The 18,455-nt window shown below is 37.6% G+C and overlaps 1 protein-coding gene across 3 annotated transcripts in view; it reads left to right on the top strand.

The window, feature by feature from the left end:
- Window positions 1-1,563: 1,563 nt before the first annotated feature.
- The window catches only part of LOC140665970 (uncharacterized), a 227,048-nt gene continuing 210,156 nt past the window's right edge, over window positions 1,564-18,455 (top strand). Inside the window, exons 1-3 of one of the 3 annotated variants that reach the window (XM_072892627.1) lie at window positions 1,565-1,815; window positions 3,296-5,400; window positions 14,403-17,733. In XM_072892627.1, the coding sequence (XP_072748728.1) occupies window positions 14,470-17,733 (3,264 nt within the window). In that variant the 5' untranslated portion in view covers window positions 1,565-1,815; window positions 3,296-5,400; window positions 14,403-14,469. Of the gene's footprint in view, window positions 5,401-14,402; window positions 17,734-18,455 lie in introns of all 3 variants that reach the window. The other 2 variants (XM_072892629.1, XM_072892628.1) reach the window with 2 other exon arrangements.

Below are 18,455 nucleotides of genomic sequence, written 5' to 3'. Positions count from 1 at the left end.
AGTACCTTAATGAGGGAGATGCTCGTGTTTACGTACCTACGTGTGCATCTCAGCGTGCTCTTGGTGTAAGTCTGTGGTAGTGGTACAGCTACACACATGCCATACCGCAAACAGGTATGTGCCCAACGTGGGCACGTGGCTCGGGGCGCTCATGGAAAAGTCTCATGGAAATAGCATTTCCCTTCTTCGCGACTATCTAAGGACTGCGTTTCCTGCTCGAGTTTCTTAAAAGATCCTGCTCGTCGTCAAATCAAGAATTTGAAAGAGAGAGAGAAAGAGAGTCTGGCTTCCGATTCTCGAGATACACGCCTGTGAATGTGAGTTCGAAGTTTTCTTCATTCGATCTCGTATAACTGATTCGTGTGCTACATTTCGATATAATTGACAGGCTAGATTAGATCGAAGTGTATAAAATGTGCTACGATGACGATATGGCGAATTAAAAAAAAAAAGGACAAAACTAAATTATGGAAATGTTAATAAAAAAAAAAAGTATAACACTTTTTCTGGGGATAAATCAAATCAATTCGCATTTATAAAGTTTGTTTTGTCATTTTCTTTTTTGTCTAAATTCTTTGTTATATTGTTCAATTTCTAAAATTTCTAAAATAATAGAGAAATATCATTAGACGTGTTTTTTGTCTCTATATTTGAAAAAAAGTCTTTCTTCATTTTTCAAAGAAATTTTTCAAATCATTTCTTTTTTTTGCAATGTGAATATTTCAATATAATTTTATTTAATAAAATTGAGAAATTATAACGCATTGTATATTAGATCCATCTTTAATCCGCTTTAATCGCTCCATTTCGCAAGATAATGCAAGGTAGAGTAAAATGTTCGCGTATATATTTTCGGCTTTCTCTTCCGTCATCGTGCATATCTCGCACAATATATATACGAGTCACGAATTCACGCAGCAATTTAGAAAAGAGATAAAGATTCCGCTTAATAAATCAACGTTGCGATAACGCGTCGGATTCTTTTATTACGTGCCATTCAAGGAACTGATCTAACAATAAGATTAAATTCTAGGCTGTCCAGATTGGATAAGCCATGTGTTTCTTAATGATATTTCTAGTTAACGATTAAATTAGAAATAAAGATTAATATATTCTATTTTATAAATTCTTAGTTTTTATATGCAGTATAAATTTGCACTTTTTTAACAATAAAAAAATATTTCTCTCATGTTCTATTATTTAAGATTTTATTAATCCTTGCAATATTTTTTCATAATTTAAACAGTACAAATTTTTCATAAATTTAAATGTTATATACTTTTGAATATTTATATAAAAATAATATTTTATATATATATATTATACATATATCAATGTATGTGTGTGTGTGTGTGTGTGTGCATTTTTTAATCTTATTCATTTTAGTAAGTTTTAATAATTTACTTTCTTAAAGTTTATTAAACTCTGATATCAATGCAAAGCTGTTAATTTCACGGTTCGAATATCTCATCAGCTGCACTATTTATGGATCGTTAATGGCATTTTCTTGGTGAACCTGACGTTGCGCCGTCCCTGGTCGTTGTTCCTCGATCACGATCCCGATCCATGCCGGCCAGTCTTGCCGCGCCAGCGCGATCGAGAGGATCGATGCTGCATGGTTCGCGCGCGCGTTTGATACTCCGATTCGAGAACTCGAACATAGTGATTTTCAATATAATCAACCAAGATCGATAGTGGAGAGTGGATTCGACGGTGATGCGTGTCTCCATTTGTGCAATTACTTGCCGGATATGTCGCGTGGATCTGCTGCAATCTGCCCGAAGGGTTCCTGGATTAAATAAATCCACTAACGCTGTGCGCAACTCGTTTACTTTTCCCAAATGTATTAAATCCCTCCGATAAACTCTACGAATCATTCACAAGCTTTCTCCATTTTTCATTTCGTTTACTGCGCCAAGAATCTGTCAAACGATGGAACGGATGGTCGATGGCTTACATATATTTTCTTTTTTTTTCTTACGCGGTTAATTATTCAAATATATTTTTAGAGCTGCAGAGAGGCCAAGTATATAAATAAAACTCTCTCGTCTTTAATTCGAGATTAAATTAATGAATGTCGATTAAGAGCTTCCTTCTTCTCATGAGATCACGACTCGCATTGCCTGGAACGACAGCTTATTACGTTTGATTTAGATTCCAATTGACCGCGTAACTCCGCGTACCTACACGACACTTTGTTAAATATATCATTCGAATTCCCTCGAGTATCTTTGTGAAGTAGCTCCGAGCCAAACAAAACGAAATTCACCGATTACATGGGCTGATTCACTCACAAGAGTTTGACAAATGACATTTTTTCTCCTTAGCTTCAATGTATAAAATTTTTTCAAAATAAAAATAAATTTTTTCGCTCGCATGGTTGTTTTAATCCGTGGCTATACATCCATCAAGCCCTGCAGCGATTTTTAAAAAATATGCGATTCTTTAGGGACGGGTCAGTTAACAGTTCACCGAGGTTATCAAAGAGCCGGGAAAACATTTTATCAGACATCTTTAATCTAGTAATATTTTTGTTTATCTTGTACAACAGCGAGAGAAAGATGGAATTTTGAAGCGTCCGATGTTTTTTTTTTTTTTTTCTTTCTTCTTTCTTTTTGCATTCGTTGTCCGTTAATATGTTAATTCAATTTATCTTACCCGCAATGCGCCCCATTCGTCTCTGTCCATCGCTCGATGTTTACATCCGTTTGTTCATTTCCCTGGCCGTTTCACCGCGGTTTTTCCTGCTCGCGAATTACATCGCATACATCAACGTGATGCCATGCTTTTCCGCATCTCGTGACTTTTCCAGACTCTGTATAGTTATTATTATTCCTTCTACATCCCGGCCCTTCTCCCTTTTCCGAAAAATACGATTAGCTTTCAAAATCTAATAAATATTTAGAATCTCACAAATTTATATAATAGATATTAGAAGAGAATACAATTTGTTATTACGCTTTGCCAAGACGCGGATTGAATTGTCAGATTTAATCTTCGTATTATCTTCGTAAGTCATAATTCATGACAGATTCACGAATATTAAAGCAAGGAAGTTCGAGCTCGTGTCTTCCTGCTAGTTTCTTAAGGCCACTCTCCTCGAACTAACGTAATCCTCAAGTTATTAGCGTAAGCTGAAATTCCTCGCAAATTAAGCCGAACCCTTCGTCCCCAAGTTTAGCTAAACGTATAACTTTAAGCACGGCTCTTTCGCAAATTAGTTTATACAGCTATATAAAAAATTTAAATTGCATAAAAAAATAATAAAAAGTTAATCGTTCGTAACATTCTACAGTTTAGAGATTCACGCTGATGTGACGTTGATCACCGCTGTGATTCACCAAGTGCTTCTGAAAATCGTGCGGAGATACGATCAATATCGCGCTCTATCCTGGTGACAATGCATAATCTTGTGTAATAGTAATGGTACGAGGATAGTGTGCTAGATTCCCCTTTTCAAGTGCCGCACAAGGGGCTGCAATTACCTTTTCGAGCAGCGACGTCGCTGCCAGGTCGCTTCGCGCGGATCGCGGATGAAAAGGATGCGATTAACGCGCGGCGATCTGCCGGTGAAATCTTACGGTGAAATTCGCGTTACAACGCCATTACAACGCAGTCCAGCCGCGGCGGTAATTCCGGAATGTACTTTTTACGCGTGCTACCGCGACGACGGACAAAACTAGAGACCATCGATCGTCGTCGTGTTTGAGAAACTGGCCGCGAGACCATTGCATCGCGATTGGTGTCACGAGAAGAAAACGCAATCAATGTACCGCGAAGTGTACCATCCCTGTAAATTGCGGTGTTCGCGTGCACGATAACGGCACTTGGCGCTCTCTATCCGTGATACAACAGTTTGCAAAAAACGTACCTCGACCTACAGAAACATACAATAACGCCTGGACTGTAATTGGAAACGATGCTACGAAAGTTTAGGAGAGTTTTAAAAACGTTGTTACGAGAAAGTTGACGTGTAGTTAATTGCATCAAGTTGCAATATAATGCAAGAGACTAATAAATAATTATTCCAGTCTCAACCACTATCAGTGCAACGGTTTGATCCGCAGCTCAGGAAAAGACTCTTTATATATTTGTATGAGTAGATTTTGTGACGAATTTTTTGAAGAAATTTGCTGAATACCTTCTCGCAAAATCAGCATTTCTCCCGTATATTGTCACTGAATTTATCACAGTTTCCAACTGTGTTCGCGAATTTCAAACCACCAACTGGCTCGATGTTGCGTATCTTCTACGGTGAATTTCACGGTACTTCAAAAGACAGTTTCCAGCGCGGAATAATAGTTTCGCAGTTTGCCGCGGTTTGTTTCTGCTCCGAAAACTTGGCGATATGTTTCAGTAATTTGCCTCGATAATGTACTGACAAAACTCGCTGCAAAATCGAAATCAAGGTTTGTGATTGTACGATCGGTCAACCAATCGCAATAATAAACAGCATCCTCTATACAAGAAATTGGCACCGCCTGATTACACATTACAAAAATATATTCAATGTAATTATAATTATATCATTGCTGCTAAGTCTCTGAGCACATTCGATACGTTGGAGAAATCTGAAAGACTCGAAAGATAAGAGCAAACTTATTTTCAAGATGTGATGATTGTATGTTTGTTGGAAAACTCGTCTTATCTATTTAAGTTCACTAATCCATTCTGCTGAATCATCAAGTTTATACAAGTCTAAGATAATTAACGTGACTGAAAGTTTATTAAAATCTAGTTCTCGTCTTCGTTTCTCGATCGCAATTTACGCATTGACGAGCAAATAACGATGCAGCAGCTTCTCTACAAATTCCTTTTTTGGCAATTCATCGGACGCGCGTAAATCCACCGTGCAATCTCGGGTAGCAATAATCTCCGAAGAAGACAAGCCGAGTGGCTATTAGAAACCGCACGACCGTATATTGTGAATCACCGCATTGAAGGACAAAGACGAGAAGAAGTTATCCTTTGCGTGGCGAATCGCGTTACATTTTGCGGACCGAACTGAGAACGAGGGAGCTCTCGGTCGTATATGGAAGAAGTGGCCCGATTGCGACTCCGAGAGGCGTGTTCGCGACTCGCGATACTTCGCGGTCGGCAGACTTGAGCAAGTTGGTCGCGCGCGTCACGGGAATTCGTCCCGAGTGCAGTGAGTAATAATGCAGCGCGGCATGCAGTCGTCAAGACGTGTCCACAGCACAAAGTCATAGCGAGAGAAGTAGACGTAGGATTGATGCAATCGACAATTGTCTCGTCCATATCCCGCGGCATTGACTGCCGAGAGACCTTCTTCGGCTCTCCGACACGGAATTGCACGTCAATCGCGCTGTAATCGTCTAAATAACGCACTAGTAGCCGATTATATCGAGGATAAGAGTGACGACTGTCAACGAATAAAAGGTACGAATTGTAAAAAGTAAATTGTGAGGCTTTTTAATATGAACGTGATTGCCAGGACTTGAGTCTTTAACCTTCCGTATCTCTTAAAACATTTTTTTCCCTACCTATCATTTATGTTGTAAAAGCTGTATAATAATATCTTTTATATGTATGATTTGGCTCTTATTTTTAACGGAAAAAATTTTTTAATTATGGAATAACGTTAACATCATGGGAAAGACTCTACTTCGAATGCGAACTATAAGATAAGCTATATTTACTTTTCTTCAAATACAGAGATATATACTTGGATTATTTATTCGGTATGTTTATTCTGGATATACTAAGCGACTTCAACTTTAGGGCTCAATGTATACCACAATCTATACTGAGTTGAATTAACTTTAGGGATTGTGTCGGCTTCGCGGTTGAGTTAAGCGTTAAGCGTTAAGAATTAATGGAGAAGATTCGAGAAGGAGGAGGATATATTTAATCGTTTCGTTCAGGATATATTAGCTGGTGATGTCGTAGGAGGTGTTTATTTCAGTAACCAAAGGTTGATCTAATCGATGATGTAACGATGAAGTAATATCATCTTTTTTTTCTCTAATAGTATCTTAAATTATTTTCATTGATTCGAAAGCATCATTTAGTTTTTATGAAGCTTAACAAAAACAAGTAATAACGTAAATTATTTTTTAAAACTAACAATACAAAATAATATTGTAAAATATTCGTATAAAAAAAAAAAAACAATTAGATAAATTTATTGATAACAGAAATATTGACGTAAAAAATGATATAACAAAATATTTTTGTAAGATATTGATATATAAACAAACTAATTAATTAATACAAAAGTAACAGATATATATTATGATATAAAATATGATATAACTTCTTATTGAAATTACTTTTTCGTAATTTATTTAAAAATATATATATTTTTGCTGTTTTAATAATGGAAATAATTTTATACCTAATTTCCTTCTCTCTCACGCTCTCTTTTTTTATCTTTTTGATTTCCATTTTACCGTTCATATATCTCATATTTCGTTGTTTATTACAATATCGCATATCTTATTGAAAACACACACACAAGATCTGATATGGTAGTTCCTAATATAATACAGCGAAACTAAAACTAGAAATTTTGTATTAAACAGTTAAATTCCTCGACAAAGGAAATCGAATAAATGTTAGGACTATATGTGCATTTGCAACAAACACATGCGCCTATAAATGAAAACTATGCATATTTGTATTACGTGATGAAAAAACGCATCATCCGCGTTGAACGATTTGTGTAATGTTTCATTTATTATCAGCTTCGTGAATGAGTCTCACAATACAAGTTCGATGTATTTGCCACTTATTATTAGTATTTGTTATCTGCGTGTGAATGCACTTGTTGCTAATCACTCATTAGTTTTGAAGTGAGAGAACGACGGAGAGAAAAGGAGCGTCTCGTAATAAGCGTATCCGGCCCCAAACCGAGATCAAATACAGTGGAGCATTCTTCCGATGCGAGGAATTAAATCGTCATTTCTCAGTCTTGTATTTAGTCTCTTGCTTTTAGCTTTATGCCTCATTTTTTCGTAAAGGAACAATAATGACTCCTTACATTGATTAAAAAAATTATATGTATATATAATGTTTATTTCATTGAATTTAAGTTTATTTAAAAGTTAAAGAATGTATAAAAGATCTTTGCTTAGAATTTAGTAAAACATACACACATACACATATTTAGAGAACATATCTATTTATTAATTATATTATTTGATGTATATATTATAGATAGAGAATGTCTCCTTTTCCTCATTGCGCAAGAAATAATTATAATAATTTGCTAGTTTCGTCACAACGTAGTAATTTAAAAAAATGTACTTTGTAGTTTCAGAAAAGATGTAATATGGACAAAAAGCACGCCGAAGGCACTAAGGTCCACTTTCGCACGTGGTAATAACGAGCGAACGTAAATTAGCAGCGTGGAACAAGAGCAAAGCGGTGTTTAGCTTTGCAGTGGTAACGTGTCTCGAGCGGCTCGTGACATTTATTTGTTCGCATGGTTTGTTTGTTAAAAAGAAGCGAGTCTCTTTTGGCAGATCTCGTGTGTCGAGGATAAGAGAAAAAAATAACAGGGAGAGTGAAAGAGGGGAAAAAGAGGAGAAAGAGAGGGACAAAGAAGGTACGGCGAGAACACAAAAGGATCTGGGCTCCAGAGGCCGCATGTGCGGTCTCTAGGGCGAAAAGACCCACGCGGAGAATGTTAAGACGAGCAAAAAGGTTGCCAAGTATTTCTCGGAGCCGCCGTAAGGGACATCTCTGTCAGGAATCAGAATTTCTATGGAAAGATTGTAGAAAATATCGGACTTACAGCATGTATATCTAACTTGCATCATAATACAATATAATATAATTGTTACAATATATATTATAAAAATATAATTTTTTTCTATTATATATTAAATATATTATTCTATAATAATATATATAATTATTAATAATAATATTAATAGGTAATAATAATTATTAATATAATTTTATAGTAATTATTTTAAATTATTATTATAAAAATTACCAAAATAATTTTATAACACATTTTTTTAAATGATTTCGAGACTCTTAGTAAATTTTCTTAAAAAACTTTGTTCTAATTTATTTAAAGCAATAGATCCTCTCAATTATTTAAAACAGATTTTTTATTTAGATATTATTAAAGTTAGATATTCTTAGATTTTTATGTATGAAAAAATTATAAAGATATATCTCCTTTCACGAGAGCAGAAATAGCGGTCCCTTCGGAAGACTCTTGAGTGCGTATAGGCTTTACATAGTTGCGTTCGGGTTATCCACCCCGAAGGCAACTCTGTGAAAGACGTGAATAGCCCATCGGTATAGAAGAAAAGAAAAGGCGAGAGGATTGTGAAAGAGGGCCGAATGTTTTCAGAAGTCACTCGTGCTAGGAAATACCGGTATACTCTGTCTAGAAGAAAGAAATGATAACAACGAGCGGACAAAATCGATATATCATTTTTAGGGGGGAGCTATATCTGAAAAGAAGGGATATGTGAAAGATGGTTTATTGTTCTCCATCACTTAAGAATTATTCAACGATTTTATATCTCGACGAATTTCAAAATCTCATGGGAAATGAATTCGAACAGATAACATTATAGCAGAAAATTTTCTATGAGAATTACGCTTAAAAAAAAAAAAAAAAAAACAATTCTAATAAATATCTACTTTTGAATCGTAGCTGAAAATAAACGATGTCAAAGTGTGTCTATTTTTAGCCAAAAGAAAATATCCACGACTGCTCTCAGAATCTCAAACTTGATTTATCTCGTCGCTCGAGGGGCACATGATTTAATTCGGAAATAATAAGTTTGTGTGTAATTTTATGACATGCGTGACATTAAAATCGGGCCGTGATACGAAACGCGCATCGTATAATAGCTACTAATAATACGATATAAACGGCGGACGGGATGATCTGAATTATGAGCGATACGCGATCGGAAATACCACGTGACAAGTACTCGTCAAAATGATAAATGAACAGCGGCGGAATGCCGAGTGCAAGGCGAAAATTCCTCGCGCATTTAAAAAACCTTGATCTGACCGCGACGCTATATCGACCAGATAATATAGGGCCATTAATCTCCCTAAAGGATTGGTGTTTACCTACATATCGCCGGATAATGTTATCCCACGACGATGCTTAATCACATATGCATACACACGTATGTACTACACGGTACGCGCGATTCTCGATAAGATTATTCTCGTGTGTCGTATGAGACATTTTATTACGAGGCGCTACCACAGGAAACGACCATATTTTCCGGCCTCTACGAGAGATACATCCTCTCGTTTGAACGAAGTAAGTGACAAAACACCCGCGATTATTCTGATTGAGCAATCTGAAAGCTGATTTCCAGGCGAGCGTCTGCCTTCGAGATCATTTTTTCTTAATAATGATCGAATATGTAGTTATTTAAACTTAATTTAAGAAGAAACTGAACGAATCAACTACGTCAAAAGTTAATAAATCTAATACATTTCGAGATTCATCAATTTGACATTGCGTAAAGTATTTTTAGCTTCTTAAAATATAAAGTTAATAATTAATTTGTGAGTTGAAGTAAAGATTTTCCCCTACAAAATTAAAATTTTTATTTTCATAAATTCTTGTTTGCAGTTATTATAAACTTTTCGTCATATACTTACTATAAAAAAGTTAGTTTGGTATAAGATAATATTTACGATTTTGAAATTAAATTATATTTTACAAAGCAAATCTTCACTTTAACTTACAAATTAATTATTAATTTTATATTTTAAAGAATAAAAATACTTTGCGTAATGTCAAATTCAGGAATCTCGAAATATATTAATTAATAAGAATTAATTGAAAAGAGATTAAAAAGATACATGTATATATACATGTATACATAGATATTTCAGAATAATAATCCATATGTTTAGTAAGAGAATATTTGTAAGAGAAACAAATTATTGTTCGTTATTCGACGGGAAAAAATTGAAATTTATTAATTTTTTTAGACGCTAAATGCACGTTAGTAAATGTTTCTTTCCAACATGATGATAAAACACTTGATTAAATAGAAACAATTTGACACGCATAAATGAGTAATTTTCTCATTATTTTTTGTCTTAGTTATAAATATTTTTGTTTCAGAATAAATATCGCAAAAAATATAGTACAGAAATGAATTTTCGTTCTAAATGGACATTTGATAAATTTTCTGTTACCGTGGTATACTTGGTAAGCAAAATTGGTTGGCTTATTTTCTATTTATAATATTAGCTATTTAACACTCATTCTATAATCACATCAACTTGAAAATACTCGTGATAATTTTATAGAAAATTTTCCCGGAGGCTAATACTGATCATAGCTTTTATAATCGATTAATAAAATAAGTTTCCATCAGCCCAAATTTTAAATTTATATGTTCATTAATACTAGGAAAATCTATATCCATCACGTGTCGCATCTCTTTTAATATTTATTATTATAACTATTTTTTATTTTAGAAGAAACAGCGTACAATAAGAGAAGATAAAAGTTTATTGTTTTAATAGTACTGTAATTTTTATATTTATTATTATGTATGCGTTGCGTTATTTTCATTCGATATTTAATATTTGTTTTTATATTTTTCGTTAAAATATAATTTTTACGCTTATATTGTTGCTAGAATAAATTTTTACTGGCAGTATCTCTAGCATGAATAATCCAGCTGATCAGACTTTAGATGGGGCGAGATCAAAGATCTCGTCACTCGATTAATTAAGAGGTTAAAAGGTTTAAACGGCGTGCACAAAGAACCTCACGCTTGGCTAACGAGACAGTTCCCGACGTACGTATTCGCTTCTTTCCGTGATCGTCGGTTGATTATCATCTCTCGTTATTACGCAACCGTGTCACGGCTAGGTAAGCCCACGCAATCATTTTTGCATTCCATTGTAATCTTAGCGAGAGATTCTCGCGCGCTGTGATTCGTCCGGGGATGTCGATCGATGAATTATGTATATGCGCGGCAACTATTTGCAGCTGACAATCTGCAATTCTCTTAACTGAATACATTGTCTTTTATGGATGTTTGTGCAACTCTGCAGAGGCGGTTCGCGAAACGAAATTTTCCAAGATTAAAACCAAGAAATTTTATGCACCATAATAATGCAAACATTATCATGGTACAATTCACGAATCAAAATATTTCCGCGTCTCCAAAAAGGAATTCAGATTTGCTTTTCAACCAACGGAACGATTTATTTATTTATCTTTTACTTTTAACATCGTCATCTTAATCCACTGCAAGAGAAATTGTTGTACGAATCCTGAGGGTTAACGATATCGCGAGCTAAATCGCGATGATTGCCTATAGACGATAAATCGTGATAATCACTGCAAATTGTAGTCACCTTCGTGCATCGCACACTAGTGTGCGCGTAGAAGATTCGGGTCAGTGCATTCGCGGAAACACTGAATTTTGCAGTACCGTTAATTACGTCGGCTAACACATTCCTGGAGTGCAACCGCGGCAAACATTTCATCGAAATTAATATTCCCTAGCGGCAAGTTCAATCTTTGCTCTCATTTGTATTATGTAATGCGTGACGTAATTAAAACCTATTAAAAAAAATAAATTTTCGAGAATAATTTATTTTTCCCGTCTCTGGGACGTGTCTCCCTTTTTTTTTTATCATGCTGTCTTCATTATCTCTGTTTCTGCTTTTTCATTCTAGTAGTCTCTGTTCTCCATTACATATCTCGTGATATGATATATAAATTTATTTTAATATGTAATTATTTCTCACAGAGTACGAATTTAACAAATTTCTAGAGGAATCTGCCTTTCACGTGGAACACTTTTGCAATTGCGCAAAGCACTAAATAAGATTAATTGGAATTAAATCAATCGAGTAATTTTGCCGAATGCTCACTTATGATTTCGCCGTTTTAAAGGTCGATCTCATGCTATGAATGACTCACGGACGTTTCGTTACCACGTGGGTTACGCGTTATCTGCGATCTAAAAGTAGAATTCCAGCCGGGGGGTTTCAAAGCGTGTATGCGTGTGTGTATGTGTGTGTGTGTGTATTTTCGCGTGGGAATCATTAGAGCCCGAGTATAACATCGTAATACAGCACGAAAAGCCACGACAGTTTAATTCAATTTACGCCGCTCGCGCGCGCGATCTTACCGTCTCGTGTGAATTGCAACTACCCTCCCCGTGGGGGGTCGGCAACGTTCGCCGAGTCCGCGTGCGATTTTACTATTTAATATTTACCTGGCGCATTTGCTGATTTCAGCAAGGCTGCCGAATTATATCGATGCATCGATCGTTACCGCGCAACGAATCGTGATTAAATGGTGTAAAATCTACCATCCCCTTTTTAACACACCCTCTGCGAATATTGTATATTATCCGATTACATCCCTTTTCCTCTTTCTCCCCTTGTTCCATCCTCTTATCGTTCACTGTTTTATGAATATTTACCGCTGGGTCGACCTTTATTCACGTCGGACGATACATCGTCACTGAAAACCAATTGTTTGCCGAAAATACGCAATTTACATTGATCCGAACGGCATTTCCGATAAGCATGGTTTTTCGCATTTTCGTTTAAACTCGCTCCATTAAACGTGTTGTATTTAATTTATATTTCAGGCTCGCGCTGCTACGCATTTAATAACTCCTCATCTTCAGATTTTCGAATCCAGTCTTGTTAATTATATGTTAATTTACATTATCAACGTGCGTTATCGCGATTTTATCTGAGAGATTTTATTTTATACCCCAAGGAAAATGTATGCGAAAGAGAGAGAGAGAGAGAGAGAGAGAGAGAGAGAGAGAGAGAGAGAGAGAGAGAGAGAGAGAGAGAGAGAGTCGGAACAGAAATTGAAATAAAATTTAAATCGAAATTTATTTTCTGTTTATAACGAAATTATTTGTGTTTGTTGTTTCATTGTGTTTTCTATCAATATTTTAGTGTTATTTTGAAAGCGTTATTTTTACTCAAATTCTCTTGTGAAATACAATCAATACCAATTTATACTTGTACATATACAAAATGATTCAGTCTATAATTGCTTATTCATATTAATTTCTTTCCCAAGTGCTTTATAAAAAAGTCGTTAAGAAGAAAAATATTTTGACCCATCTCGCAAAGATATTTATAAATTAGATATATGATTAAAAAGAATTTATAAAAAAACTGCTATATACATATAGACGTATTGATTATGTTTTCTATATGATGATAATCTGTGATTTAAGATACATTTTTTCGTGAAAAAATAAGCTGATCCTTGTTGCTGGTCTCTTCTTACAATATATAAAATTCTGTTAGTCTCTTGGATTTTTTAATGATTCCACGCACGATCTTCACGGTGAACGTATTATAATATTTACTGTCCTCGAGTTGAGGAACCAAATTAATTCAAACCGGATATCGGTCAACTGCCGGAAATTCCATGAACGACAGAACGTGCCGCCGACGTCGGATCGGCGCAATCGTTACGGAAGCGCGCCTTCTGCTATTTATCGTCGATTTCCGGAACGTGGTCGAGTTCGAAATGGCAAATTTTGCCGAGGAAATTTTAACTCCTAAATTTAACGTTGTATTTTACGAGACACATCCCTGGTGGTTTTTGCAACCTGAATTATAATTTCTCTCGTTTACAAAATTAAAGTGTGTTTTAAAATTATTCTTAAGATTACATTTGCATAAATTATATTTATGTCAGTCTTTTGCGATTTTGATTATTTATGGCAACATATTTGTGCGAACTTTCGTTGGCGAAACGATGGATTAGAAAGGCTGGTCCTCGCAAATTAAAGCGATGCGTAATGCGCATGTGAGGCATGTAGTCGAAATGCGGCAATGCCATTTAGCCGAGCACGCACGTAAATTTCCGCGCTAGGTGAAAAATTAACGAGGTGAACGTTCTTCGCCGGCCGCTTTATATTGCGCGTCCGCTAGTTTGAGAGTTTGTTACGCTAGATTTGCGAAAGCAGTTACTGCAACAGAGACCATTTCCAGCGGATAATTTTTGGTACTAGCTCGGAGCACACTCGGCGAAGCAGTTTCTAGAATTTTACGCCAAGTTAATCGCGTTATCAAGGCTGATAAATTAGTCGACAAATTGCACGAGTTTCCTACTTTTAGTTGCTATAGCGTATCTGGTCGTATATTTCCCAACAGTGATAACTTTTCATATTTAAACAACATGGTCTTTCATTAAATAAATAGAGAATTCCTATGATAAATTTTTTTAATCATAAAATTCTAATTTTCTATTACAAAAACTGTTAAACTCTTTTTTAGCTGTTTTTTTTGAAATTTTTTTTTTTCAAATCGCTTTTCTCATGAATATGAAATACTTCATTATTTGTTGCCACATGGAAATTTTTTCAAATTTAAAATTATAAAATAGTCATCTTGTATGTTTTTTATACATTAAGATTCAATCATTTTTTCAGAATCTCGTGTTACCGGTATTTCTTCTCTTCGATAAGGCGCGTTTAAGATGCCGCCTTGCGACGGAAGATGAACGATGAAATAATTTCCAAGTCCAGTAACATTCCGTCTGCCAACGAGGATGCGCCTAGTGTGGACAGCGGCGCCTCTCCGATTGCTTCATGGATCACGTCGAGGAGGTTGACAAACACCGAGGCGGGGGACGAGTGCTCGCGGAACGTGCAAAGCTTTACGACCTTTTCGGTTTCCGGTCCGTCGGCGATCGCAAGGTGGGACTTGTCGGGGTCTGACGACGGCAAAATGCTCAATCATCGGCGGGAGTCGCTTCAACAACGTCACACGCGACAATCGTCCGTCTCGAGGAGAGACGAAAACGAAGAAATCGAAAGCGCTTTGCAGCGCTATGAGAACGCGGTGCTTAGGTACCAGAAACCAAGACCGCAATCCAAGCGACAGATCAGCCGGGAACATCAGCAGCAGCAGCAGCAGCAGCAGCAGCAGCAGAACAATAACTCGAGCAGCGACGAGAGCGTCGCGAGGAACAAGTCAAAGAGCACCAGCTCGATAGACGCGCAATCAGTGAACAATATTCTGGACGAATACGAGGATTTGGATTATTGCAGATCGTCGGATCTTAGCGACGTCGGCAATATTAACGTGACCAACTTTGAGGCGATAATAATGGACCAACAAAAGCGGCAGCAGCAACAAGAAATATCAAAATCCAGGGCGAAAGTTCAAATTAAATCGATCCCAACGAGGGAGAAGATTCAACCAGTACTGAAGGTGAATCAGCAGACTCAGGTGAGACAGCGTTCGCGAGATAGACAGAAGGATTCCAGCAAAACACATCAACAGGATAATTGCTGCACCTCGTCACCGACGAGGACGACGACGATGGACGCAATCGAGAGCGATCGTTCAAAAATGCCCGAGATATTACTGCGCAAAGGAGAGGTCCAAAAGCGAGTAGACGAGTGGTTGAATCAGGCACATAATCAGAATTTTCCGTTGTCTCCTCGCGAGAAACCCCTGACGAGGTCCAACAGCAGTGCCGAGCAAAAGAGCCAGCGAAGATATCGCGTCCAGGATCGATCGCGTTCAATCGACGAGGCAAAAAGTAGATTGAACGGTGGTGCCTCGTCGAGCTACGACGATCTAACTCGGATGGATCGTAAAATAGAACGTGGCAGACCGGACAGAGTGAATGTTGGCGTGAACACCAGCAGAGGCACATACAAAGAATACCTAGCGATGAGGAGCAAAGGCAAGCAGCAAGATTACGGTTTCGGCGCTCAGTCGAGCGTCGCGTCATCGAGATCTGGCGATTCCAATCCTTCGAGAATTCCTCAGAGAGAACCCTTCGGTTCGAGCTTCAGGACCAGGCGCGCCGACACCAATTCGGAAGAGAAAAGCTCGACCGACGCCAGGTTTACGAATTTAGTAAAGACGAGAAGCGAATCCAATCATGGCAGAACGACCGTTAATTGTTCCAAGATGGCCGAAGTGTCTACCGTTACATCAACAACAACGACATCAATTATTTCTTGTAGAAAACCATCGCTAAAGCGTTCTGCGAATAGCGCAGATCAGAATTGTGCAGTCGCACGTTCGCTCGTTAAGGAGGAGACAGATCTGCGTTTGCCGCGCGGAGCTGGCTTCTCGAAGGGCCCACAGTCGACTGGCAACCTTGGTGACCAAGGTGAGCTGATCTCACCAAATAAGGATGGAGAAAGTAGGCAGCCAGCTGCTGCGGCGAGCGGACCGACGCCACGATTTGCCGCTGCCGCCGATAAAGCGGCCGAGACGATCTGTAAATTGATGGAAATACCGGCGAGTTGTGCTACCGACCATCCCCGAGGTAATCCGTCGAAAATCACCTCGATAGAATCGGAAATCGCCATCGAACCACGATCGCGTCGATTTCAGATTTCCAGCGATGTTCGTAGGGAGGCTAGATCGATCGATCAATCGCGACAGAAACAACCGACATATGATTTGACAGTTGGCGTTCACGTGCGGGCTTTTCAAGGTCAAGAGTCGCGCAGCGATCCAAGAATCAGATGTCATAAGATGGAAGGCGGCACATCGATGGAGATAAGAAAGCCACCGGTCTTTTCGCGCAAAGATCTCGGCGTGTCTCCTTCGCGAGACGTCGAAATAAAAGATCGAACAAAAGTGCCGATTGACGTGTCTTCGTCGAGCTTTAAACCGAATAATCGAGCTTACATCGCGACGAGCGATCTGCAAAAATCGAACGAACAGAACGTGACGGGATCCAAGGTCGCAATCTGCGAGACCGCCCCGTCTGGCAAAATCACGCGTTATACCTCGCCCGATCACGTGGAGAGGATTTACGAGCGTAGTCTGCAACCACAAGTGATCCATGTGAACGATCTCGAATCGATTCTTCGACCTTCGCTACAAGTGTCGCCTTACGGTGAAAGAATCGACGCTTCCAGATCAGATCGACACTCGCCCGTGAAGGAAACATCGTTGACACTCGATGACGAGCCGTTCGATAGAATCGACGAGTCGCGGCACGAACATCTCGAGACTATCGAGGAAGACGATCGGAAGAGCGAAGATTCCATCTGCAAGTATCCGGAGATTGGTTTGAAGCAGTGCCTGAAGGTGCAGCAGAGTCTGCCGAACGGTAGATCGAGAGACTCGGCTGATAAGAAGAAGGATAATTCGTCGATTTATGCCAAGGACCAGCAACCTGTAGTCTTTAACGAACCTGTGAGGAATTTTGCAACGTTCCGAACAACACCACCTTGTCAGAGTAATGTCAAGTCAAGTGTCCAGTCTCGATCATCGGAGATGAAAGAATCCAAGGAGGAGATTAGACAAAATTCAGACGAGACCACGATGATTCTTCAGGATCTAGTAACCGGCTATCAAAATGCGTCGCGAGAGGATCAGGATCGATTGACGATCCATTCGCGGGAAAATAGCAATCTATCAACTGCTACAATTCCTATCGATGAACTAGAAAGTCAAAGAAGTTCAAGATCAAAGAGTGAAGAGAATTCTTCTCGGAATAAACTTCAGTTTGGTGAAAAATCGCAAGATCGCGTTGAAGAGACAGCGAAGAATGCTGAAGAGCATGGTGCAGTGATTAATGAAGTTCTTGTTAAAAATTTGCGATTTGAGCAAGATTTGCCGGAAATAAGAGTGAATCATAGTGTTCAACAAGTAAATTTTCGTAATATTCTGTGCGACGATTACGAGAATGATAAGAACAAAAAAATATATATGACGAAAGAGGAGATAGATCACCAGAAACTAATAGATATGCTGAAGAAGGGAGACTTGGAAGCGCTAAAAATGGTGAGTAACAAAGTAAAAAACAATTTTATATTTTTTATTAGTTAGACTAGCGATTTATGTCAGTTTGATGACTTTTATCAGAATGTTGAATCCCCCTCTATTCAACACTTTAAAAGAATTAATATGTAATATATAGTATTTCATTACAATTTCATTACATAATAATGTCTGTTTTCCTATAATTGACATAAAAAATGTATTGCATTAAACAATAACATATATTCATCAGCAGTGATTTACAAATTACTGCTGCCAGAAAAAGCGAATTTATCCGGCAGTTGAAATTCAATCCTGACGAATCGACAATGCGTGATTCGGTTTATCGCATCGATTGTTTCCCCTGCAACGAAATACGTATCTCGTTTTAATCGCGATAAAACTTGCCGACAAGATAGGTTTGACAGTAAACCAATAATTACGCGCGTGCCGTTACACGACGAATCCGCGTTCCTTCGCTATAATTACAAAGCCATTATACATATAATCGAGGTTGTACGTTTCATTCGATTCTTTATTCCGATCAGGTAATAAATACACCAAATTGCTATTACACAATGACACGATGCTGTTTACGAATTGTCGCGTTGTCAATGAATGTCCGGTTATTTAACACAGTGCGGATTCTAATTTTCCAACGATACGACGAGTGGAATTAATCCAGCTAATTATGATAGTAAAATAAATTTGAGATTGTAACATTGCACAACGTTAAAGAAACAATA

This window comes from Anoplolepis gracilipes, chromosome 5 (genome assembly GCF_047496725.1).
Source record: "Anoplolepis gracilipes chromosome 5, ASM4749672v1, whole genome shotgun sequence".
In the NCBI taxonomy this organism is placed as follows: Eukaryota; Metazoa; Arthropoda; class Insecta; order Hymenoptera; family Formicidae; genus Anoplolepis; species Anoplolepis gracilipes.
This window is presented reverse-complemented; position numbering and strand designations above follow the sequence as displayed.